Source organism: Microdochium trichocladiopsis (genome assembly GCF_020744255.1).
Source record: "Microdochium trichocladiopsis strain MPI-CAGE-CH-0230 chromosome Unknown B0I36scaffold_1, whole genome shotgun sequence".
Lineage (NCBI taxonomy): Eukaryota > Fungi > Ascomycota > Sordariomycetes > Xylariales > Microdochiaceae > Microdochium > Microdochium trichocladiopsis.
Window position 1 is genome coordinate 4,658,279 of NW_025763544.1, and position 23,328 is coordinate 4,681,606.

At 56.2% G+C, this 23,328-nt stretch overlaps 9 protein-coding genes across 9 annotated transcripts; 6 read left to right on the forward strand and 3 right to left on the reverse strand.

Annotated features, from left to right (window-relative positions):
* Nucleotides 1–1,309: 1,309 nt before the first annotated feature.
* B0I36DRAFT_379912 (oxidase) lies at nt 1,310–2,167 on the forward strand (the record flags this gene model as incomplete). The annotated part of the gene is made up of 1 exon (XM_046160796.1): nt 1,310–2,167. The coding sequence occupies one exon, from the start codon at nt 1,310–1,312 to the stop codon at nt 2,165–2,167; it is 858 nt and encodes a 285-aa protein (XP_046019144.1).
* Nucleotides 2,168–2,444: 277 nt separating this feature from the next.
* On the reverse strand, nt 2,445–4,172 carry B0I36DRAFT_312106 (Emopamil binding protein-domain-containing protein). The gene is made up of 5 exons (XM_046152461.1): nt 3,790–4,172; nt 3,690–3,716; nt 3,492–3,628; nt 3,189–3,423; nt 2,445–3,079 (listed from the first exon to the last, which is right to left on the reverse strand). The coding sequence occupies exons 1-5, from the start codon at nt 4,076–4,078 to the stop codon at nt 2,943–2,945; spliced, it is 825 nt and encodes a 274-aa protein (XP_046019145.1). The 5' UTR covers nt 4,079–4,172; the 3' UTR covers nt 2,445–2,942.
* Nucleotides 4,173–5,027: 855 nt separating this feature from the next.
* On the forward strand, nt 5,028–8,974 carry B0I36DRAFT_281816 (uncharacterized protein). Its single transcript, XM_046151497.1, has 7 exons — nt 5,028–5,309; nt 5,376–5,483; nt 5,552–5,859; nt 5,919–5,948; nt 6,013–7,327; nt 7,397–7,951; nt 8,014–8,974. Exons 1-7 carry the CDS (start codon nt 5,229–5,231, stop codon nt 8,611–8,613), a joined length of 2,997 nt encoding a protein of 998 aa, XP_046019146.1. The 5' UTR covers nt 5,028–5,228; the 3' UTR covers nt 8,614–8,974.
* Nucleotides 8,975–9,302: 328 nt separating this feature from the next.
* Nucleotides 9,303–11,408, reverse strand: B0I36DRAFT_358293 (KRI1-like family C-terminal-domain-containing protein; the record flags this gene model as incomplete). The annotated part of the gene is made up of 2 exons (XM_046157942.1): nt 9,303–11,191; nt 11,270–11,408. 2 exons carry the CDS (start codon nt 11,406–11,408, stop codon nt 9,303–9,305), a joined length of 2,028 nt encoding a protein of 675 aa, XP_046019147.1.
* An 871-nt stretch (nt 11,409–12,279) lies between these two features.
* On the forward strand, nt 12,280–13,115 carry B0I36DRAFT_358294 (rab5-like GTPase; the record flags this gene model as incomplete). The annotated part of the gene is made up of 3 exons (XM_046157943.1): nt 12,280–12,351; nt 12,414–12,477; nt 12,556–13,115. The coding sequence occupies 3 exons, from the start codon at nt 12,280–12,282 to the stop codon at nt 13,113–13,115; spliced, it is 696 nt and encodes a 231-aa protein (XP_046019148.1).
* A 550-nt stretch (nt 13,116–13,665) lies between these two features.
* Nucleotides 13,666–17,145, forward strand: B0I36DRAFT_379917 (uncharacterized protein). The gene is made up of 4 exons (XM_046160797.1): nt 13,666–14,081; nt 14,138–14,247; nt 14,307–15,029; nt 15,092–17,145. The coding sequence occupies exons 1-4, from the start codon at nt 14,044–14,046 to the stop codon at nt 17,095–17,097; spliced, it is 2,877 nt and encodes a 958-aa protein (XP_046019149.1). The 5' UTR covers nt 13,666–14,043; the 3' UTR covers nt 17,098–17,145.
* A 288-nt stretch (nt 17,146–17,433) lies between these two features.
* Nucleotides 17,434–18,141, reverse strand: B0I36DRAFT_358296 (uncharacterized protein; the record flags this gene model as incomplete). The annotated part of the gene is made up of 1 exon (XM_046157944.1): nt 17,434–18,141. One exon carries the CDS (start codon nt 18,139–18,141, stop codon nt 17,434–17,436), a length of 708 nt encoding a protein of 235 aa, XP_046019150.1.
* Nucleotides 18,142–19,023: 882 nt separating this feature from the next.
* On the forward strand, nt 19,024–20,653 carry B0I36DRAFT_233176 (PIG-X; the record flags this gene model as incomplete). The annotated part of the gene is made up of 3 exons (XM_046149212.1): nt 19,024–19,319; nt 19,380–19,440; nt 19,517–20,653. The coding sequence occupies 3 exons, from the start codon at nt 19,024–19,026 to the stop codon at nt 20,651–20,653; spliced, it is 1,494 nt and encodes a 497-aa protein (XP_046019151.1).
* A 1,849-nt stretch (nt 20,654–22,502) lies between these two features.
* B0I36DRAFT_312115 (uncharacterized protein) lies at nt 22,503–23,007 on the forward strand. Its single transcript, XM_046152462.1, has one exon. The coding sequence runs from the start codon at nt 22,513–22,515 to the stop codon at nt 22,936–22,938; it is 426 nt and encodes a 141-aa protein (XP_046019152.1). The 5' UTR covers nt 22,503–22,512; the 3' UTR covers nt 22,939–23,007.
* The last annotated feature ends 321 nt before the right edge of the window (nt 23,008–23,328 follow it).

Consider the following 23,328-nt stretch of genomic DNA (forward strand, 5'->3'; position numbering starts at 1 on the left):
AGCCCCGGGTTTCTCTGGGGAAACTTTGTACGCGCAGCGGCCGGCGGTAGTGTTATGCTTTTTATAAGTACAAGCAAGGGTTGTCTTCAAGAACCTATGCGAGAAAGGCTACTCGACGGTGCATGTGTTGGCTGGGGAGTGTTGTCTTGAGCATGCTGCCCCCCCTCCCCTTCTTGATCTTATGAATTCTGGCACGTGAAAGCAGCAGGGGGGGTTTGTTATCGCGGTGTTCTCAGAACGAATGAAATGTCAGTCATGCTTGCAGGACGTATCCATGAAAATCGGCTCAGGGTCCAACTCGGCATGGCAATCGACTTATACTGACAGACACGGCCAGGATGCGGAAAAGGGCTGCCGGGTTTGACCCCCCCGACTTGCACGTCTGCGCTAAGCTCTAGACTAGGTTCTCCACTGCCAGAATTAGGGAAGGGCCACTTTCCCCAGATTCTGCACATCACCCCGCCCCTGTTCCTTTGGGTGGGCTCGCGATAGGCTATCTATCACCTGGGCAATACTTGCAGTATGCATGGTCGAGCAGATCAACCCTACCAAAGAATGTTCTACGAAAACCCCAGTAACGCCAACATATAATAACTCCGCGTTCTCCTGAAGGACATTGTCCACATCTTTGCAGCGTTCTGAGGAGTTCACGAAGCTGCTCGTGCTGCTTGTATTATGGAGCCCACGGCGTCTGCTGGGAGGGACGATGCCATCGGCCAGTGCGGGGGGGGTATGGATTCGGTAAAGATATCGTAGACATGTTCCCAGATCTCCTCATCGGTTTGCTGGCGAGCACTGCGATCAAGAGAGGCCTGACGCAGTCAAAGTCAAATTCGTCAGCGGCAACGCAGAGATGAGTTTGAGGACGTCGCCTCGAACGCTGTCGTGATGCGTCTTCGGACGCAGAAGATGCGTGGCTGGCAGGTTTCGTATAGCAGCTAAAACGTCGAGAGTGAGTTTTTGAAGATCTGTAATAGTTAGTTAGAAGAGTACCGGTAAAGCTGGTAATTTATTCTGTTTCCATTTCCGAAAGTGCACATGGCTTGTGAGCGTAGCGTTCTTAGCCAAGACTGTTGCAAGGTAGCCACGTCGCGACGAGACGGTCACCGTGGCCACGTGCTCCTGGAACGTTTGCGTACGCGTGCGGTGCCTAAAACAGATCTGCGACCTCCTTCTCCGTTGGTCGCCGAGTAATTACCAGGCCATTGCGTTGATTGCTGACCTAAAGCAACTTTTCAGCAAAGAGCGAGTCGTGGTATCGTGACGACTGGGCGATATTGACTCCCTGGTGAAAATACAAGTGAAATACATGGCTTTCGCCACTGGGAAACTAAGCGCCAACAATGTCATAGACTCAAATACAGACGACACGAGCGCATACATTATGTCTACCCACGCTATCCTCGGCGCAAATGGAGGTACGGGCTCGGCGATTCTGAGATACCTGCTGTCCTCGCAGATACCCGACCTTCATATCAACATACTGGTACGCTCAAAAGCCAAGCTTCTCGAAGCTTTCCCACGACTTGAGTCCACCTCGTCGGCCACCATCACCATCTTCCATGCCCCAATTCCGGACGAAAGTGCCCTCCAAGCCTGTCTCAAAGGCGCCTCAACTATAGATGCCTGCGTCGCTACCAACCACGCCAGTCGCAAGGTCGACATTCCTTTTACGACGGCAGCACGTGTTACCGCAGCTCTCGGCCAACTCCGCCGAGACGAGGGATCCGAGTACAAGACACCAACCGTCGTGTTGATTCGATCCTTGTCTCTGAATTCAGACGTCAAGATCAGCGTCCCCGGTTTCATGAAGAGTTTCTTCATCTGGGCGATCTGGTTCGTCTACGAGGATCTTATAAAGGCCTGTGGGCTCTACGCCGGAGCCGAGAAGGATGGACTGCTCACGCCCATCACCGCGGACCCGCCTATGCTGATGGATCCTGAGGGGACCAAGGCCACTGGGTATGAGATTATGCTCAGTGGCAAGGCGTCGTCCACGTTGAGCTATGCCGACTTTGGCGTGGCCATGGTAGAACTCGGACAGCGCCGCGAAGAGTTCGGAGGCAAGATTGTCGGCATTAGTGCAACCGGCCCAGTTCGGATCACTGTCTGGCCCAGCCTCGTAACCGTCTTCATGGGCTTGAAAATCCGGCTGTTTCCATTTTAAGATCGGGCAAACAGGCCGTGGTTCGCGGGTAGGTGTATAGGATAATAGGTTGACGATGTTTCGGACGTCCTAGGGGAACTCAATATCCTGCTGGAGCTTCTGGAGTAGGAAGCAATTAACATTCGCTCTGTAGTAGATGAGCTTGTCGTGCTTCTCAGGAGACGTAGATTTGTACTTCTATGTTTTTTGATATGATAGAGAACAACGATAGTGTTACTAATTAGCGTAATAATATTGCTTTCAGAGGCTTGAAGTTATTACTTAAGGTATACGGTGATTTAGACATAATATATCAATACTCTGAGATATCACTTAGTTGCTACTGTCAGGAGAAGTCTTGCAAGGACAGTGTAACGGAACCAGGTCACAGCGAGAGCATAGCGTAAGCGTCACTGAGGGGTTAGGAGAATGTAGTGCAGTCTTTGTTGTTCGAGAACAACTGATCCCTGACCTTCTTCCTTCTTTCCTTCGACTTCCCTTTCCCTTTAACTCTCGTCAGGCCGCGATCCACCAGCCACACGCTTCCCAGCGGTCCTTTAGAAAAGTTGATCGAAGGTGATGGGAATGGCCGCATTAACCCTGCGAAGCTTCCTGGAAACCGGAGGGGTTAAGTGCATCACATATCAAAATACATTCATAGGCAGGGCTGATGATTCCTATTTCGATTGCGTGCGGAGTGGCTGGGTTATGTACTCACAAGACAGCCAGTACAGGTCTCTACGGCGTAGGGCTGTCCATTCTCTTGACAAGTAGTAACCGGACAAGTACCACGCTTCTACTCCGCCTTCTTTTCCTCAAGTTCAGCTGTCCCCTTGCCGTCGCGCAGGCTTTTGCTCTCATCCAGGGTGACAGCCATGCGCTCGACCGCCCTAAGCGCAACAACGACTGACTTGATGCTGTTGTTCAACAGGACTGATATCAAGGGAAACTAGTAAGCAGGATGGACTCGCACTATCTGCACGGACAGGAGGCAGCTATGAAGCCAGAACTCCTTGCCCGCTGCCGGGGCTATTCGACTTACCAAGGGGAACTGCGGCCCATGGGAGGTTGAAGCCAACGTAGTAAAGCCAGAAATACTGGGGCTCGGGCCTGCTGTCCCACCGACCAGTGAAGTAGCTCTCGGTCAGAGAAGTGGAGTAATACAGAGAAACGCTGAAGAGGTGTGCTATGCACACGATCATGCGCAGCGGGTGCCGGAGAGGGCTTTGCAGCACAGTCGAGGCGGCGCTGAGGAACGAGAGTGGGCCCAGGACCACCTTGAGAAGGTAAAGGTATCAGTAACGCCAAAGTGATTTTCTCCTTACCGCAAGCTTGTGAGACTTACCACGGTGATGGCTTCGACACTGAGCATGAAGGGATCCGAGATCAGGTAGCGGGAATCAGACAAGGCATATTCCTTCCACAGCTGGGAGAAGAGATGCTGAGACGAGACAATGGTGGCGTGATTGGCGACGAAGTATCCTGGCAGCGCAAGAGGTGAGAAGGTGCTGGGTTAGATGACGGCCACGGTGATAGATCTTACCTTCGAAGAAGCAGTGTAGACAACCGCCTGTTGGGGAGTATGTGAGCACAAGGGCAGATAGCCATGCCAGGGGCCAGCTGGAAGACGTGGGGCAACTCACACATGACGAACCACGACACGACAGCCAGGCTCGAAGCTGTCAGCTGCGGGTTGACCTTACGGGCGAGCACGCCGGTGGCCAGGATCGTACAGCCCAGCATACCGGCAAAGGATGCCAGGAGCACATGCAAGGGCGTCTCATTCTCGACATAGCCTGAGAGGACGAGGTCTTGTGGAAAGTAGGGGTGCTGAGGCGGCAAGGGCTCCAGAGGCACCGCAGCAGCGGCGGTGTCGTTGACGCGCCCCTGGGCGGCAACCCACCAGGACACGATATTGTCGAAAGCACCCATGGCTGACTGCGGAATGATACACTGGTCAGAGCCGAGTGGAATGGCGTGGCAACAGGCAAGTGGGAGTCGACGAGTCTGCGTCTGAGCTGACGATAGTTAGTCGATGAAAGAAGTCAGGGGCTGCCGTCCGGACCGCTTACTTGGGCCGGTATTGCCTGATTTCCCCAGGCGTGCAGTGATTGGCTGCACACATGCACAATTGGCAGTCGCTAGCGCAGCGGCAGTTCAGGGCCCGCCCATCAGGGGTCCAAGACATCCATATGATGACATCCCATGCGTATCCTCACAATCGATTCGTCCTCTATGGGGAACTGACTGTGGCTTTGGAGGAATCTATCACCAACTGCGCAAGGCGATCCGATGGATGAAGCAGCGGTGGCACACCTCCAGTCTGGCTTGGCACCAATGCCTAGTGAGACGAGGATTTGAGGAAGATTGCGATAAGGGAGGGCCAGCTGCACATGTCCCACCCGACCGACTTGCCTGGTGGGCCAGGCCATAGCCCGTAGGGCTGGCCGGGTGGTGGCTGTCCATCGACCTGGCGGCGGGAGATGCCTGCCCCTTGCGTCATGAGATCTGCCAGTCCCCATGATGGGCAAGCTCTTGCACATGTTGGCCAGGACACACGGGGGCTGAATGGCTCCCGCCGTCGCAGCCGCTGGGCAGAGCGTACGTAGCGTACCTTAGGTACGTAGGCTCGGTCACCAAGTTGGGTGTTGGCCTAAGAAATGGTGGCCGGGCGTGCCAGTTGCTTGCTTCTGGGGCACGTTGGTGACGCTAGGCCCGTTTGGGCGACCGAGGATGAGGATGCCTCCCAGTGCTGAGCTGGATTGGAGGGGCCTGCCCTATCCTATCGTCAGCGCCGTGGAGCCGGCACCCTGCTCAAGCCTCGCCTGCCCCCCGCGGACGGCTCAAATCGACCGGCCAACCTCTGTCCATCTCGGTTGTCGCCAGGGCCAGATAGCCTCAAACTCCATACCTCTCGCTCGACTTCGTATACTGTAGCAAGTTGCAGTTGCAAAGCCAGGCTGCGCCCTCACGCCCAGTCCTCACCTCCGCAGTCCACAATGCCGGCCACGGCGTCGCCCCGCCACTCTCCGTGATCCGTTACCCAAGTACCCGCCCGTGACAGCCTCACCTGCCGGCAACAATGTCGTCCAGCGTGCCCTTTGTCACGATCCAGTCTCGGCGGCCGGCCGACAGCTCCAGCCTGAGCAGCCGCGATTCCACTGTACGTCGCGGCACGCCCGACGATGCCATGTCTGCTGGTCGCCTTGCTCTAACCCGCCCCTCTCAGTACGGCTCCTCTGCCGGCGACGACAAGATCGCGCCCGCCACCCATGACACTAGTAGAGTAAACTACCATGTCAAGGACATCTCGCATTTCGCCGCAAGTCTCGAGGGCGTATGTGAATCCTCCAGCTTTTGCTTCGGCTTTTTCCCGGTTTGCAACTGACCCGCCAGCCATCACAGTCTGCCGCGAGAGCATTCCCCAACAGAGGGAGCTCCCAGCGCTACTCAAAGGTCCACGCCATCCTTCTGCATTGGAAGTGTGACGATCTCTTTGTCCTGCCTGAGCTTGAGGATCTTGAGTGCTGCTTCCGCGAGGACTACAGCTTCGAGACGGAAACGTTTCCTATCCCGTCAGACAATGCCCATCTAGAGCTCATGTTGCGCATTGGAGCCATGATCAAGGAGCACGAATCGACCGAAACTCTCTTCATCGTCTATTATGGCGGCCACGCAAAGATTGACGACTCCAGGCAGAGCACCTGGTGCGCGTAAGGGACCATTGTTACCGATGTATCGCACAATCGCAGCCGCTGACAATTACATCTAGGACACGCTCCACCGACTCTCCTTGGTTACAGTAAGTTGGCGTTGGCTCATTTATGATAAAATACGAGGGATGGAGACTAATACGCAGCAATCAGGTGGTCAGCCATTCAAACCCTTCTGGAAAGATCTCTCTCGGACGTCTTGATCTTGCTAGACTGTTGTGCTGGTGCCGCCAGCGCCACCTTCCCGAGCGGAAATAGTGTCACCGAGACCATCTCCGCCTCAAGCTGGGATGCCATCGCCCCGGACCCGGGCCGGTACTCTTTCACAACTGCTCTCATTGAGGTCCTATCCCAGTGGAAAAGAAGAGTGTTCTCGGCCGCCATGCTTCACGCGGAGGTCTTGGCTCGGTTAAAACATCCCCGCCCAGTCATGATCAATGGCCGCCACTACGAAGCCCGCTCAACACCTGTTCATTTCATGATGACCAACAACCACAAGGTGCCAAGCATTGAGCTGGCAAGGATAATGTCAGACGACCAAAGGCCGCCCTCTCCACCAGAAGATGCGCAACCGGAAGATATCGCACTAGCAGGTCGGTCCGCGGCGCCTCAGGAAATCATCGGGTCTTCCCCGAACGAAGATATCCCGCATGTCATGATCTCCCTTGCTCTCGAGGATAATCAACGGCTCAATATCAGTGAATGGCAGCAATGGCTCTCAACCATCCCCGCGTTGGCCAAATACGTCAAGGTCCAGGGCGTGTTCAAGAGTCATTCAACACTTTTGCTCCTGTCCATGCCCGTATCTATCTGGAACGTCTTGCCTGACGATCGGGCATGCAATTTTGTGGCCTTTATCCGGTCAAACAACCTGGCGATAACGGATGAGCCTCTGGAGAAGCAGGAGGCGGACCAAGTGGAAGTCGGCAATGATGATGTTGACGTAGAGGTGGGCAATGAGCGGCAGTACGAACCCAGTACCCGCGATTCCGTGTGGTCTGGGACAACCGCCTTTACCGTATTCGACGGCGCACCGTCCGGATTTGGAGGTCGACGGCGACCGTCGGCGGATCACAGTATCCGGTCCTTCCGCCCATCACCTTCAACAAGATCCCGGACAGGAAACACGATCGGCTTAACCCCGTCCTCTGCGCGCAATCCCTTTGCTTCCGAGGCTGGATCAAGTAGATCAGCAGGCGTACCAATTTCGAGGAAGGTGGCCGGCTTGGCTTCAATGTCTGAGCTGAATAGGAGTGCATCGTTTGACAACATGACGCCTGTTCTCAACAAGCACCGCAGTGGGCGGCGGACTTATTTCCCAGATACCGAGGCGCTGCCAAGCCGTCCCGCGTTAGCGACGCACGTAGAGGCTCGCCTGGAGGAATACTTTCTCGGCGAACCGTATCCAAGCGTGGCCGTCAAGGAATTCTTAGCGTCAAACCTGGGGATTGAGACAACGGACATCGATGTAAGCTTACACCCGGAAGTCCAGCATTGGCTCTCTTGTCCAGCATCGTATACTGACATTATACCATAGCTGTGGTTCCACCACCGACGAGAACAACAAGAAGTCGCCGCGAGACTGCAAAGCCTGCCCCTTTTCGAAAACACCCCTGGCGCATCGCGAGAGAGTGTGCAGATGCTTTTACCTGGCAACCTCAAAGCACTGCTTGAGGAGGTTCCCACGGAAGACGTATTGATACTCGATCTGCGATCGTCAGAAGAATTCCAGAGATCACACATAAATGGAGCGCTCAACGTTCGTGCCCCAGCTTCGTTTGTCTCCAGGGCTACATTGGAACTGCTGGAACGAGCGCTTGATGAAGAAAACCAGAACAACTTTGGAGAATGGCAGACAAGCAAGTGTATGGTATGCTATGACCGTCATGTGGAGTTCCCATGGGAGGCACCAGTTGCAGAAGCTCTTTTCAACAAATTGAGGGAAAAGCAATGGCCAGGACAATGCTTCGTGCTCAAGGGTCACTACAGGGAATTTTCCGAGTCCTTTGATAAGCATATCATGGGGACGCGGATGACGGACGCCGCCAAGGAGTATATTGCGAGTCTCCAGGAGAAACCGAGAGACACGCAGGTAAGCTGTTCTCATCACGACGCAAAATCAACCAACTGTGCCGTTACTGACTGCCTATGAAGCAGGGCGACGATCCATACCACGACTGGCTGGAATTGCTAGAAGAGGAGAACACCATACATTATACAGACTTGGCCGACACGGCCAAGACCGAGAGGCTGGAAGCAATGGTCGCACATCAGAAAGAGCTTGGAGTTGATTTTGAGCAGAGGCACCCGTCTCTGGCCCGCAAAGCGCGGGATCTCAGCCCCTCTGCAGGCGATTGGAACCTAAAAGCTTCCATGGTCAAGCATCTCGATCGTGGACTCGAGCTCATGCGCAAAGCAGAAGGCAAAGCAGCTGTTACCTATCGCGATCCCCAGGACTTGAAATCAGCATATCATGACTACCCGCGCACGACGAATCTCAGCAAGCTAAACACTTACGCCGGACCCGACGGCCATCACCACAAGTCAGTTGATGGCGACGAGGATATGGGCATCGAGCGTAGGGCTAGCGATGGGTTGTCCAAAGGTAGCGGCGGCGGCGGGGGACTTACCACGAGATCGTCAACAAACAGTGGCGAAGACATTACTCTCGATAGAAAGGCACCTCGTCTCGCTGGTGGGCGTGGCCTGATGAGCAGGTTGCTTCATAGCAGAAGGTCTGACGGGCCTAACTGATGATGGCAGACAGACAGGGCCAGCTTTCACAGTCTGTGACAAGGACCGGTCACCCGTCACGTAGGGGGCAGAGCGCAGCTGCTTAGAACATATCATTTCACGGATAAGGCGTTCACTGACATTGAGCGGCGGACATCAAGTGTTTTTTGCCATTTTTCTGTTGGGAAACTGGAGTTTATTGGTCTAAGTCATAAAGAGCGCCATCTTGTTGTATATATGCTCCGCTTCGAAATCAAACCTCAGAGTTCACAAGACCTCTCTGTCCATTATTCAAATAGGCACTCTCTTGATAGCCTGCGCGCTTCGATCGTGCGTATCTCGCTCCTTTATGTCCTCCACCATATCAACCAAATAACCACCGTGCTAGGTTCATTGAGTGCACCGAGGCTCTTAGACGAGCAAATCATCAGCTACAACGGCAGCTTGCAAGTTATGGGCGGAATTCACGCGTTGTCATATCTGGCCAAACCACTGAGCGGCAAGCTGGCGGTTCGGAGTACCGACTAAATCTGAGATAGGTCTTCCGTGCTCAACCAAAATCGTTAGATTTGGAAAAATGTTCTTGTGTTTATGTACGATGCAGAAACTGTCTATCTACAATACTCTTCGCGACTTTTTGCACACCACAAACAGCCTCAAACTCGCAGGATCAGAATGAAACCACCATTCCAAAGATTATAGCGCAAGTCTTAAGCAGTCGCCTCGGCGTTCTTCTTGCCCTTGCTCCTCGTGCGCTTCTTCTTGCTCCCGCCCTCGATAATGTTCAACTCGCCAGCCTCACCTTTCTTCCCCGCCGTCGCGGTTTCTTCCACGGGGTCTGGCCGGCCCGGGTTGAACGCCGGGGGCTCCCGCTCGAACTCTTCGCCGAACGTCTCCTTGCGCCATTGCCGCAGCCGCGCCTTCTTGCCGAGCCGCTTCTTGTCCTTGGCCTGCTTGTCCTCTGGCCGGAAGTGCGCGAGCTTCTTGAGGCCGGCGTACTGGTTGAGCGCCGAGTCGGACGCCATGAGGATATCGAGCGTCGTCAGGCCGAACGACTCGGGCTTGGTCTCGCGGTACCGGAACCCGGTCTGTTTGGGCTCCGCGGATGTGCTGGCAGCACCGCTGCCGCCGCCGCCATTGGCGAGGATCTCGGGGTCTTCAATGTTCATGTGTGCGTCGACTATGGCCTCGAGCTTGGCGCGCTCCTTGCGAGCTTCCTTTTGGGACTGCAGGCGCTCCTTCTTGCGATCCTTGGTGGTCTTTTGCCGCTTCGCGGACGGCCCGTCTTCTTCGTTGTCGTCGTCGTCCTCCTCCTCGTCGTTGCCTGCGCCGACAGGCGCCGCCGCAGTCTCGTCATCAAAGTCCGGCACCAGATCCTTGATATCGATGTCGTCATCCCATGTGGGCTTCTTCGGCTTCTTGGATTTGCCTTTCTTCTTCTCCTCTCCTTCGTCGTCTTCATTGTCTTCGGACTCGGCGTCGGACTGCGCGGCGCCCATCTCCTCATCGGCCTGCGCGTAGTACTGCTCGTTGAAGTGCTTGGCCATCTCCTCCTCCCATTTGTCGTTGTCGAAGCCTGCGTCCAGCAGCTTCTGCCAGTCCTCGTCGCGCAGCGCATTCCCGGACAGGCCCGCGGCCTTCCGGATCTTGTTGAGCTTGTTCTCCGCCTCCTCGATCTTGAGCCGGCGCAGGCGCGCGCGCTCCTCCTTGCGCTGCTGCTTCTCCAGCGCCTTCTTCTCGGCCTCCTGCTCACGTTGCCGCTTGCGGCTGCTCTTCTCCTCCCTCCTTACTGACCGCGCCGCCGTCACGTCACGGGCATAAGTCTTGAGCACTTCGTTGCTCTTGGACGGGTCCTCGAAGCGCAGGTTGTAAGCCTCCTCCCACGCGTCGGCCTTGTCGTCGCCGGCGTCGTCGCCGTCGTCAGACTCGAAAGCCTCCCACTTGGGTCCCTCATCCTCGACCCACGCGCGGCTGGCCATGAAGTTGGACAGGAACAGCTCCGGGTCCTTGTCGGCCAGTGTGACGTCGGGTTTCGGTACGGCAGGCGTCTTGACCCGTCCTGCGCGAGAAGGATGTATGTCTGTGGTGGCCGTCGCGGACTCCACCTCGGTAACTTGTCTCTCGGGCTTCGACTTGGCCTTGATGAAGTCGTCGCCGTCGTCTTCGCTCACGTCCTCGTTGAACTTGGCAATCTCGTCGCGGATAGACTGCTTGATGTCGGCCTGTTCTTGCACATAAGACTTTTGTGGAGCAGCTTCGTCGTCGTCGTCAAAGTCCTTGCCCGTGTCACCCTCGAGATAGCGCTTCCTGTGGTAGTCCTGGATCGTGACGGGCTTCTCCTTCTTCTGCTTGGCGGCGGCGGCGGCAGCATCCGCAGCAGCCTGTGCTTCTTCGATCGGCGAGTAGAAGGTGACGGAGCTGTCGTAGACTCGCGGGTCCTTCTTCCTGATGGCCTCGAGGGTGGCGTTCAGTTGCGCATCGAGCTCGGCGGTCGCGAGGAAGCCGTCCTCGTCTTCGGTCTCGTCATCGGACGAAGAGTCGTCCGAGTCATCGTCGTCGTGAGTGCCATTGGTCTTGCCGGCCTTCTGCTTCTCCTCGACTGAAGCAAGGGGAATAATAGTTAGTTGGGTGGCGGGCTCTGAGGGGTGAATAGCCTGGCGGTTATTTGTTGACATACGTCTGTGCTTCTCCTCCCTCTTCTTGTTGTGTTCAAATCGCTTCGCATACTCCTCGTTCACCTTGAGCTCGACGCCGCCGCCAGTGTCGTCGTCGCTGTCATCGAAGACGCTTGGCTTCTTCGCTTTGTCCTTGGCCATGGTGGTGGTTTCAGTGAGAGTGAGTTTCAAAGCCAAAAGGAAATTTGTCCCTGCTCAGGTTTGGCCGTGTGCTGGGACCTTTGCCGTGGTGTAGATGGTGGAACAATGTTCGTACGTATCTGCGACTGTGCCGCCTGCGTAGTTCTGGGGCTGCCAAGTGAAGAAATGATCCAGGACGAAGCTATCGCGACAATCTGCGCGGCCAGCAGCGGCCTGCCCTGCGCCCGTCTGTACTTTTTTTCTCTTATCGATTTGGCGCAGCGGAGTGGCCCCGCCCAGCGCGGACCCTGCCGCCACAGTACAGATCTGTTGAATGCACTGTATCTGCCTGGGCAGTGCTGGCAATGCTGATGCCTGCACTGTCGCTGGGCGGCGCTGCCTGCGCCTGAGGCGGCGGGCACAGAACGCAACAGGAAGCAGGGCGGGCAGCTGTGCAAGGTGGGCCGCGATAGCTGAGCCCATGACCTATCGTCGCTGTGGTGCCGTCGTCGTCATTTCCTACCTGGGTGCTCTACGCTCGTGAGCATCTCTGCCCGCTTCTCATCTCTCGCCCACACCCTCTCCGCCCACATCTGCCTCGACCTCTCGCAGTCCTCCTCCCCAGCAGGCTGCCACATAACAGCATCACCACCACCGCCTTTGCGATCGGTATCGCCATCCTAGTCTTGAAATACCTGTGCCTGCCTGTGCTCTCCGCCAGCCAGCAAGCGTTCGCAGCCAACACACCTCCTTCCCCATCCGACCATCCCAATCAACCCGCCCTCCGCCGAAGCGTCCCATCACGACGTCTTGGGCTTCGAAGGATCGCATCCATCTTTCTTCGTAGGAATTCACACAATCCACATCATCGAGCGCCGGAACAGCCCCCAAAATGGCCGACAACGCGCCCAAGCCTAGCAGCAGCGTCAAGCTTGTGCTTCTCGGAGAAGCAGCCGTCGGCAAGGTGCGTTCCCTGCCGCCAAAGCCGTCGTGGTGTGATGAAATGCTAACACAGAGTGCCTGTAGTCGTCCCTGGTCCTGCGCTTTGTCAACAACGACTTCCAGGAGAACAAAGAACCGACTATCGGAGGTGCGCATTCCTAAAACCAGTGATCCTTACTATTTCTCTACCAGCACATCCCGGCTAACTGTACTCCTGCTGCTGCAGCCGCCTTCCTGACCCAAAAGTGCAACCTCCCCACACGCACAATCAAGTTCGAAATCTGGGATACCGCGGGCCAGGAGCGCTTCGCCTCCCTTGCGCCGATGTACTACCGAAACGCCCAGGCCGCCCTCGTCGTCTACGACCTCACCAAGCCAACGTCACTGATCAAGGCCAAGCACTGGGTTGCAGAGCTGCAGAGGCAGGCATCTCCCGGCATTGTCATCGCCCTTGTCGGCAACAAGCTCGATCTCACCAGCGGTGGCGACTCAAACGGGGACAGCGAAGGCCTCGAGGGCGACGACGCGGGTGATGCCCGGAAGATCTCTACCGAGGAGGCGCAGTCATACGCCGAGGAGGAGAGCTTGTTGTTCTTCGAGACTAGTGCCAAGACCGGTCACAACGTCACGGACGTCTTCACAGCGATTGCCAACGCCATCCCCGAGACTTCCCTGAAGACGGCACGTGGGCCTGGGGCTTCGAACGCTGTCAACCGTGGTGGAGACGAGCAGAGAGTAAATCTAAATGGCCCACGGGAGGCCGCGAAAGAGGGATGCGCCTGCTGAGCTTGTTGCACGCGCCGTGGAGGTTGCTCGTTAGTTGTGTTTCCTTGTTGCTACATCGTTGTCGAGAAGGGCTGCGGTAGTATATGCATTTCGACCTCGTTTTTGGGAGTCCAGGGATTGGGAACTTTGTTGAGACTATGTTCTCGGATCTTACAATCGAATCATGTTCATCATGCGTTACTGGCTTTCTATTAGAGACTCTCGCCGGGAAGCTATTGCGGTTGCTACGTTGTGCGAGACCCTACTAGTTCATGCATCATGGTTGAAATCAATGAACGCCACTATCAACAAGAGCTCTCTGATGTGTCCCTTTACAGCTTGCATTAGTATGTTCTGATCAAGCCATATCGATTCTCAAATACAATGATCAGCCACCATAAGTAGTATGAAGCCACATCAATCCCATGGGCATGGTGGTTGAGATAATTTGGAGCTTTTGAATAGTACTTAAACCTACAGTGCGGAAGGCGCACCACTGCGCACTGTCTATGTGATGGCCGCCGGACGGTTGCTCCGTCTCCCAAAATCCTTTCCTCCACCTGCCGCTGTAGCTTTACATTTCCGCATCGCCTGGATGGGTTCGCTTTGTACCATCCACGAACACGTGCAGCCGCGCAAACCCAGCCGCGCCGCTCTGAAACACGGTCAGCCTTGACTGCACGATGCAAACACGCGACACCTGACGGGAGTGTTGCACCGGATCTTGTCAGCCCTGCACAGGGGACTGCCGCGCCAACACGACGACGCCCGAACGCCTACCTCTTTGCGCCTTGCGCGTTCGCCCATGACTCGTCTCTGAGTCGCGCTCGCGAACTTTTCGCACTACGTCTGGAGCCTCACTTCGTCTCAGACGTAACGGAGGAGAACGAATCTTCACACCAATTGCGACTAGACGTGCCCAGGGAGCTGCTCTGCCCAATATTTCGCCATGGCAGCACTCACGGAGGCTCAGGTCGAGCTGGCGAAGTACGTCCTACGCAACGACAGCTCTGCCATGAGATGATATACTGACGGCATCATAGTTCCCTCACCCAGGATGAGCTCCCGACCAAACTGCGATGCGCCGTGTGTAGCAAGCTGGCGATTAATGCGTATCGTCTACCGTGCTGCGAGACTGCCATCTGCGAGACTTGTACGTCCCACTCGCTCGACTTTTTCTCGTCCTTACTTGCAACTAACGAGAGCTTCCAGGCCAAGCGACGCTGCCATCCTCCTGTCCTGTCTGCGAGCATTCTCCCGTCTCCGGCGCCGACTGCACGGTGTACAAGTCGCTACGAACCACGATTCGGGTCTTCCTCAAGACCGAAGAGAAGAAGCGCGAAGCCTCCCGACCAAAACCATCCGACTCGGCCCCAGCGACCCCTGTGGAGAACGCACCACCGGCTCTAGCAGCGCAACCAGCAACCGACGATGCAGCCCATGGTGCGACTGCTAAACAGTCCCAACAAACAGCCATCTCAGACGATACGGGAACAGCTGTCCCGGCACCACCGTCGGGCGAGCAAGTACTCGGTGATCCCGCTCAACCCGCCGACGGGCGACCGCAGGAGGTGAGGGGAGCAACTCTAAACGACTTGTCTTCTTGCGCGTCTAACGAGATCTCCAAGGGTGACGCGACCGTCGCACGAATCGATGCGGACGGCAAACCGACCGATCAAGATTTGGCCGAGACTACGGAATTCACCCCGGAAGGTGGTGATGCTGTGGCCGGCGACGACGCGGACGAGGTTACCGAAGCTGCCGATGATGACCAAAACGGTTACCAAGAGAACGGCATGGGCTATAGTTCTGGGCCATCGGGCGGCAACTTCAATGGCATGAATTTCGCTGGTGCAGACATGAACCAGATGCAGATGATGATGGCCATGCAGAACGGCATGAACCCGGCAGCGTTTGGCTCATTCTCGATGCCAGGTAAGTCTTCAGCAAATTCACATTGCAAACGGACAACCATGATACTAATCAATGGCACGCAGGCATGGATATGAACATGAACCCGATGATGATGCCAAACATGTTTATGAACGGTGGCTTCGGAGCGCAAGGTATGGGCATGAACGGCATGAACATGAACATGGGCATGAACGGGTTCAGCGGTGGCGGCAATGACTGGAACGGACAGCAATCATGGAACGTCGGCCAAGATAATTTCAATCCAAATGCTCCTGGCATGGGAAATGGTGATTTTGGCAATTTTAACTCAGGAAACTATGCTGGTTATGGCCATCACACTCAGTACAATGATTACAACCGAGGCGGCTACGGATTCCGGGGTCGTGGACGCGGCCGAGGTCGCGGTTTCTACGGCGGCTATGGCCGCGGCTACCACAACGGCTACAACAACGCCCCCTCTAGCTGGGCACAGCAGAATGGACAGTACTACAACCAGGGCGCACAAGGAAATGGCTTTAATGCCGGCCAGGGCGCTCCCGGTGGTTCCGTGGACGACAACAGCCAGACCACCGACCAAGCAGGAACTACGATCCAGACAGAGGATGGCGAGACGACCCAAACAGGCAGAGAAGGAGCTGTAAACAACACCAACGGCGCAGGTTCCAGCTATGGAGATGCCTCTCAAGCCGGAGCGCCCGAAGGAATGCAGGCTGATTCTGGATCTGGACCACTCCCATCTGCCACCGTTCCGGATGTTCCTCTGAATGCTCCCACAGGACCAAAGGCTATGCGCCAGGGACTCCCCAATACCAGCTTCCACTACTTGAAGGCCCGAGGACTTCTACCTGGAGACGCCGGATCCAATGGCTCCGTCGTGGCCAGTCCTGTTGACGAGCGTCATCGATCTCGCAGTGGATCTGTACATGCCTACAAAGATGAGAATCGGCGCGATAGTGAGCATGGCGCACACACGTACGGATCAAGTGATCAGAGGCGGCCTCGCGGCGACGACGACGACAGGCATGAGGAACCAAGACCTTACCCAGCAAGCAGGAGCCAAAGTCGTGACCGCAGCCACGAGCGCAAGGAGTCTAGGAGACATCGCCGACATGGGTCCGAGTCGGCATCCGATGGTGGCGATGACGATGATGGCCGCGACGTCGATGACGAAGACCGGCATCGTAGCCACCGGAGCAAACGAAGGTCAGCCAGGGATGAGGATGACTCCAAGGGACGGTCGCGAGACAATGCGCACGACGACAGGTCGCGATCTGCATCTCCTGATGACCGTGAACGTGACAGAGACCGGGACAGCCATCGGGATCACGATAGAGAGCGGGACCACAAACGGTCGAGCCACCGCAGCCGCCGTGATAGGGACGACAGGCGGCGCGAACGGGACCGCGACCGCGACCGGGATCGGGACCGTGAGAAGGATAGAGATCGTGACGGGGATGACGACCGCCACCGACGTTCTGGCCATCGGTCCTCGCGCCGTGACCGCGACTATGACCGCGGAGATCGTGACAAGGGTCGCGACGACCGGCGGCATGAGCGGCGAGACCGTGACCGTGATCGTGACCGTGACCGTGAGCGGGACAGAGATAGAGACTCTCGTCGTAGCAGCAAGGTCGCGAGCAGTACCCCGCTGACGCCCATCGAGGGCTCCGAGTTCAACCCGCCCAGCGGGCCAAAACGGCACACGAGTATCTTCAACATCAAGGGCAACGCGACCGGTAGTGGCGGCACGTTGAACCACAAGCGCAACAGCGAGTCTGCCTCTCGCTCCGGCGGTGGCACAAAGGGCAGTGGCTCCTCGACGCAGCCGGCCCCATCTTCCTCGACTGCTGGCAAGGATATTCACACTCTCGAGCGCGAGGCCAGAGACCGCGAGCGCCTGCTCAAAGAAGCCCAGCGAATTGCTGGCATGGCTGGCTTCGCGGGTTCCAAGCGGGGCCGGGACGACTCGGACGATCGTGGCAGCGGCAGCCGTCGCAAGAGCCGGCGCAGCGAGGCCGTGAATGCCGATGAGGAAGAGTCGCGCATGAGGCGGCTCGAGGCTGAGCGAGAGAGGGACCGCTGGGACTGAGATGGTTCTGATGATTCCCGGCACTCGATGCCACCCGGGGGGGGGGGGGGGGGTACGGAAATTGTATAACACGAGCAATCAATGGGCAACCCTCATCGGGACCCTCGGCGCCTTATGACATGGGGAAGGAAGCATGTGCTAGTCGGCAACGTTTTTTTGCCTGATCTACAGCCATGTCTTTTGTCGAACTTCAGGACAAGAGTACAAAATCAAAGCGCGCCAACGCGCGTAGTAGCATGTGGAAAATAATAGAGTTTGTCTTGAGCAGAAACGCGCATACAAGTGCTCATTGTCTTGTGGAAGATGTAGGTGCGCATCGTACCGCGTGCTTCGAATCTAGCAAAGTCTTTGGTAGTGTCTTGTAGAGGCATTCAGGATTACTTTTGCCAAGTCAGATGCGGCTCCGCCAGATGTTCCCAAAGTGGCGTTCGCAATGTCTGCCTCTTCTTCTTCTTCTCCCTGCCCTTGTCCGCATGAGTCGACTATGACGAACTGCGCGCGGTCCTCTGGCTGTTCTGGGTCTTCCTCGATTCTCCAGCCGCCACGACGTTCACCGTCGCTCGTGGCGAGGTGAGATTTGGCCAGCTCCTCGAAGAAACCCTTGTCCTCCTTGGCGACCACGAAACGCCGAATCCTCAGCAAGCTTCCAGAGACCCCTTCGACATTATGGACATCCCTCAAGAGCGACGGGGAAAAGGCCTCGACGTCGGCGACGTGGAAGTAGTCTATGTCGGTGAGATCGATAAAGTCGAGCAGCGAGCCGAACGCGCTCTTGTTCTCGGCCGAGGCGATCCAGGTGTGGTGCTGTTCCACCGAGGCCCAGTGCGCGGTGATGAGGATCTTCCTGGGGTCTTGGGTCTGCTGGAAGAACGCGGCACCTCTTTCCTCGGCCGAGGAAGCTGTGGGCTGTAGGTTTGCCGTGGTACTGTTCTTTTCGAACCATCCGTCTTGTATGGGGAGAGCCTTGCGGGCAGCACTCGCAAAAAGCTCCAGGGGAAGAGACGAGTCCCGGAGGGTGATGTGAGCAATTTCGGTCACCGGCATGTTGGACAACTTGCTCAGGAGATTGGGGTTTGGCGCTTTTCTTTTCTCACTCTTTGTTTTCCTTCTTGCAAAGGGGCAAGACTATTCTGAGAGTCTCTTGCTGGAAACATGTCCGTCAAAGCGTCTACGGTGCAAGTGAAGGTCATCTCGGGGACCTGCAAGGAGGCTTGCGTATCCTGCTGTCTGCCTTGGCTCACCAAGGTGCGGATCGGGTGCAGGCACAGGGACCGCGTAGCATGTAGATTCCTTATCGAAATGTTGCAGATCCCCCGCAGTGCGTCAGACCTAAGAACGTCGCGTACATGTTGACATCAAGAAATGGTACTCCTGCCAGGATCGTCTTGCGCAGTCGGACAAATAATGTACCATATTCATCAATTGTCGAAGACGCCCAGGAACTCATATAATATAAGCCAGACGTGCACGTGTAGTTATATGCCGGAACTGAAATTAAAAGCTTGCAAGGTATGCAAAACCAAGCATACCAGGGCATTTCATTCTCTAGGTGACCAGACTTCTCATGATAGGGAGAGGGGCAGACGACATTCCAGTCTGGAAGCCGCCGACGCTAAATCAGGCAGTAGCGGATGTTGGTGTGCAGGGGTTCCAGGGGTCGAGGCGTCAGCAAGCACCTTCCCTGCCTGCCTGCAGCACTTTGCGTCACAGCTGAGCCCAGGGATGGCTTGGAGGCTGCTGCACCGCCAACACATCACTCGGCCACGTTCAGCTCCGATTTCGAGATATCGGGACACACAGGCACATTCCCTACCTCGGTAGATCTCAAAACCACCACGACGGCGCCCCCCGAGACAGCGACAGACCGTATACATACCATCTCGGCGACAGGACTATTCCAGAGCGATCCAAGACCCCTCCCCTAGCATGCGGCAGCGCACCACCTTCTTCCATCACAACGACGATGGCGTCGAGCCGGCTGACCTCAAGATCACGAGCGATTCCCTCTCAGGCCCAGACCTAGTCGCGATCCGCGAGGACAAGATCACCCTCGACCTTCAAGAGCTGCCGGGAGAGCTCCGCGAGCTTCTCGCCAGGTCCTCAGAGCTGCATCTGCGCTGGGAGAGCCCCAGGCGGCGCGATGCGACCGAGTTATGGCCATCTCGGGTGACCCCGGGCCTGCACGTCTTCTATACGCCACGGAGCGATGACAAAGCCGAGACGTGAGCCTTCAGAGACGCAAACACTTTATAGGGAGGCCTCGTGTCCTGACAAGAGCATAGTGGTCATATGTGTAGGACTCTCCGCAACACATTCGGGGTCATGGATTGTCAAACGCCGAAGGTATGTACAACGCTGTGCCTTGGCTTTCCCTGATGAGCACTCGTTAAACTAAGCGCAAACACGCAAACACGTGTAGGACTCTTTCACGAAACTGCCAAAAAGTGAATTCAAGCACTCCGCGGCCTACCACTATTATCACCCGCTCAGCGATCTAAAACACTTCGGCTTATATGCAGGCCAGTACGCTTGCGGCCCATCGGATTCTGCCTGCGCAAAGAAGTTCGCCAGCCTCGACTCCGCAACCTCATTCGATTTCTCCTATGATGCGTCAGTAGATACTGTCAAGGCCTCAATAATGTGGCCCAGAGGGAAACAACCGCTATCCCTGACCGCAGTGCCTGGCCATAGACTCGAGGTGGGCATCATGACGCCCGATGCGCCTCCATACGTCGGACCAGACGAGCTAGGAGTGGCTGGTTTATTAGTTGTATTGGGAGAGCACCAGAAGCCTAATCCAACGCTCTTCGCGTTCCCTGCTCGGCACAAGGCCTCTCGTGTCAAGTTTGCGTCCCGCTTCCTCTCGCCGGCAGGCTTGCATCCCTCGCTCCAGTTAAAAATCAGCTCAGCCAAGCCGCCCATCAACGATGAGTCTTGTTCTATGTATGCGCATCTTACGCTGCCGCGCACAATATTTGGCGACAGATACCAGCTGCAAGATGATCTCTTTCTGGCGTCCAAGAACTTGACCGCGCTCCGCTACATGAGCGAACCTGTAGATCTCGAGGCTCCAGACTATGTCATGAAGCTTTGGGGCTCCAGCATATTGCTTGAACTAAAACCACCACAGCCAACAACAGATCAGCCGTGGACCGCGGAAGTCCCACTTCATTTGCGATACTTGGCTCCCACGCCTGGCGGGTATCAGACAATCAGCATCCCATACCCTGCTCTGTTCTGGGCCTGCGAGGCAGAACAAGGGATAAAGTTCACCAACAGTCCCTTCGATCGCCCCCACGTTGGCTATGATTCTCTGTTCAGCGCGGAAACTCTCTTCTGGCACATAGACCCTCAGCCAGAGAGAACCAATCTGCTTACCAACGACATCAATGTCCCGGTACTGAACACGGAACAAGCCACATGGGTCAACGCCGGGACGACTCTCGTCGTCATGCTCGGCTTTGGCTGGATACTCTGGAAGCTTGTTTGGGTGGCTCAACGATCTGGCCTTTCAAGCAAGACCCCAAATGAACTTTTGGCAAAGAAGCAACAGTAAAGCTAAAGCCAAAATGTCGCAACGAGCCCTCTTCGATGTCCCTGCGATGATCTTGACACAAAGCGCGTAGCAATTTGATAATGTTGGACTGTGCCACGATCAAGACAGGGTTGTGGCCTGTGCAATCTCATCCAACTGTGAATACAGTTTGTTCTACAAATTGGCGGAATATATGGTACCCTGCAAACCAGCGAAGTACCGAAACACACAAGACAATCATTTCCGCAATCGTGTAGGCAGCGCAACAACTTCATGAGAATCATTAGACGATCGCCTCTGTCTGTCAGGCCATGCTTCCGTATAACAAGGGCTACCTTGCCATTGACACGAGGCATTTGTGTCGCACAATCCATTGCCATTTTGCAGCTGAAAGGTTCAGTCAGAGCCAATCATCTTCAATATGCGTCTGAAATGCATGTCAGGGAGGACATGCGGCATTGCGATCACGACATCCCGGGCGGGATGGCGTGCGCTGACCGGAGGTTACCGACCCGTCAATCGTTGTTCTAGACCACGAGCACATAAAGCACTGACTGCTGCTGTTCCGACTCTATGCCAGGATCTCTCAATTTTTCGAAGTTGCACTGCCGTACCTCGCCTCTCGGATCTCTGCCCGACAGCCTTGGCCTGAGCCGCCCTCAAGTTCGATTGCGTGGCAGTCTTGGGTGCATGGTGAGCACTAGTGGTGGCTTTAATGTCTCGCTGTCGCGGCGGGAGCAGATTGGCTTCTCGGATACGGCACGATCGATATCTCCCCGCCTGTGCCATAAGTCAACGGAGCGAACACTGCCAACCGCATGCAACCCCTGCAGGAACGTACGACCAAACAATACAGCAGAAAGACGACTTCTGATTCGTAGACGCTGCGGCATGAGATACGAGACTGTATCGACGCAAAGCTGCTGGTGTTCTTGTTGGTCTCTTAGGCTCAGACGGAGTGTTTGGAGTGCTCGGACATGGCGAGTCACGACTGCAATATAACGTTTGACGACTCTCCTCTGCTGCACACGGCGCACTGAGGTGCCATAAACTGATCAAAGGCTTTGTGCCAGCAAGGGTGAGATGCAATGGAAGCTCAATGGTAACCTTGGGTTGCTACAAACCCACAACATCACTGAGAGCTTTGAAAACGTGCAATGCAGCAGTCTCACGAGGAAGACGGCACGCGCCAAATAAGCATGACACACAAGACCACACGCGCGTGTGTTCTTTGGGCCACCCGACGAGCGAGGTGGGAAGTGGCCCCGAGGGAACAGCCTCTGAGCAGGGCTGTGAAGGAAGGGGTGGGATGATGTCATGGCTACGGAAAGCGCCATTTCCATTATGTACATCCATGGCTAACTAGCGTGGGACACAACAAGGCAATCAGAGTCTTTGCAGAGACTTCCTAGAGCCGGGTTGCGCCCCTCCCCCCTCACCAGGTTGTCAGAGGCCCCGGTCCGAGTTGACAACCCGGTGCAGAGCTTCTTGAGCTTCTATTGGTCGAGCGCAGGGCCCCGGTCCTCTTTTAGCACAAGGATCAAGGAAGTCAATTGCCGGACTCGACTGCTGTCGTTCTTGCCTCTCTGTCCCCCAGCTCTGCTGTCGTCATCTGGCAGGCTCACAACCGAGAGGATTGCCACAAAAGGGGATCAAGCCGTCCTGTCCAGACGCACTTCTAAGCAGTCATTTGGGGTCGTCGAGCTCGCTCAGCTGAAGGACAGGCAGGGGCTGGAGTTGATGACTTGGGGTTTGCAATTGGAGAGGCCAGCACTTGGCCGGCTAGTCACCACAAGCTCCCCACCCGATCGTCTTCGAGACACGCCACATCGAGATGTCTTTGCCTCCGGCAAACCTTGTTGCGGGGACGTGAGGAGCCCATGGCTCTCTGTTGCACACTATGTACTCCGTACGCCAGTTGCGCCGGAAGAGCTCCTACGAGCACCGGCTCGCACCGACGCCCGCGTGGCCCGGTAGCCGCGATGCCACTCCCTTTCGCCTCCCCTGCCGTGGCGCCGGAACCCACCCGTCCCAGACGCCCGTGGGTGTGCCCTGCGCCCGCTCCAGACCTTGGCTCCGCACCGGCTCCAGCCGGAGTGGTTCAGGTACATTGTGGGCGTGGCTTCTCAGCACGGCGACCCGGGTCACTCTACTTGATGCGGTTGTGCGCGGCGGGCGGGCTGCCCAGCCTGGTGGGGACTGGAGATCTCCATGTGCGCTCATCATGGGCTTCTGCCGTCACACCTTCCTACCGGTACCTAGGGCAGGCCGCTCAGGACAACCACATCGCGGGACCCCACCGCTGACAGCGTGGTTGTCGGCGTGGCTCGTCCCTGGATCAGGGTCCCGACATCCTCGCGCGTGTAGATTCACGATGGTATTTAGGCCGCCCGGCGCCGTTGCTCCTCGGTCGTGTCTGCTTCCTGCTTCTTGTCCTCGTATACATCTCCTCGACCTCGTCCTCATTGTCACTCCCACCACACCATATCACGATTACATGATCTGGCACATTCAATGATCCTAGCTCTCAACTACTTTATGCGCGGTGCCTACTGAGCGACACTCCTTTGATCTCCCTTTTCGACGACCGAGCCGAATCCCAGGTCTTTTGCGACACCACGCCAGTTGACTGTGACGCCTGCCAGAAGTTTGCAGGTCCCCCCCATACATCAGCGCGCTCCAACACTACGCAGCCA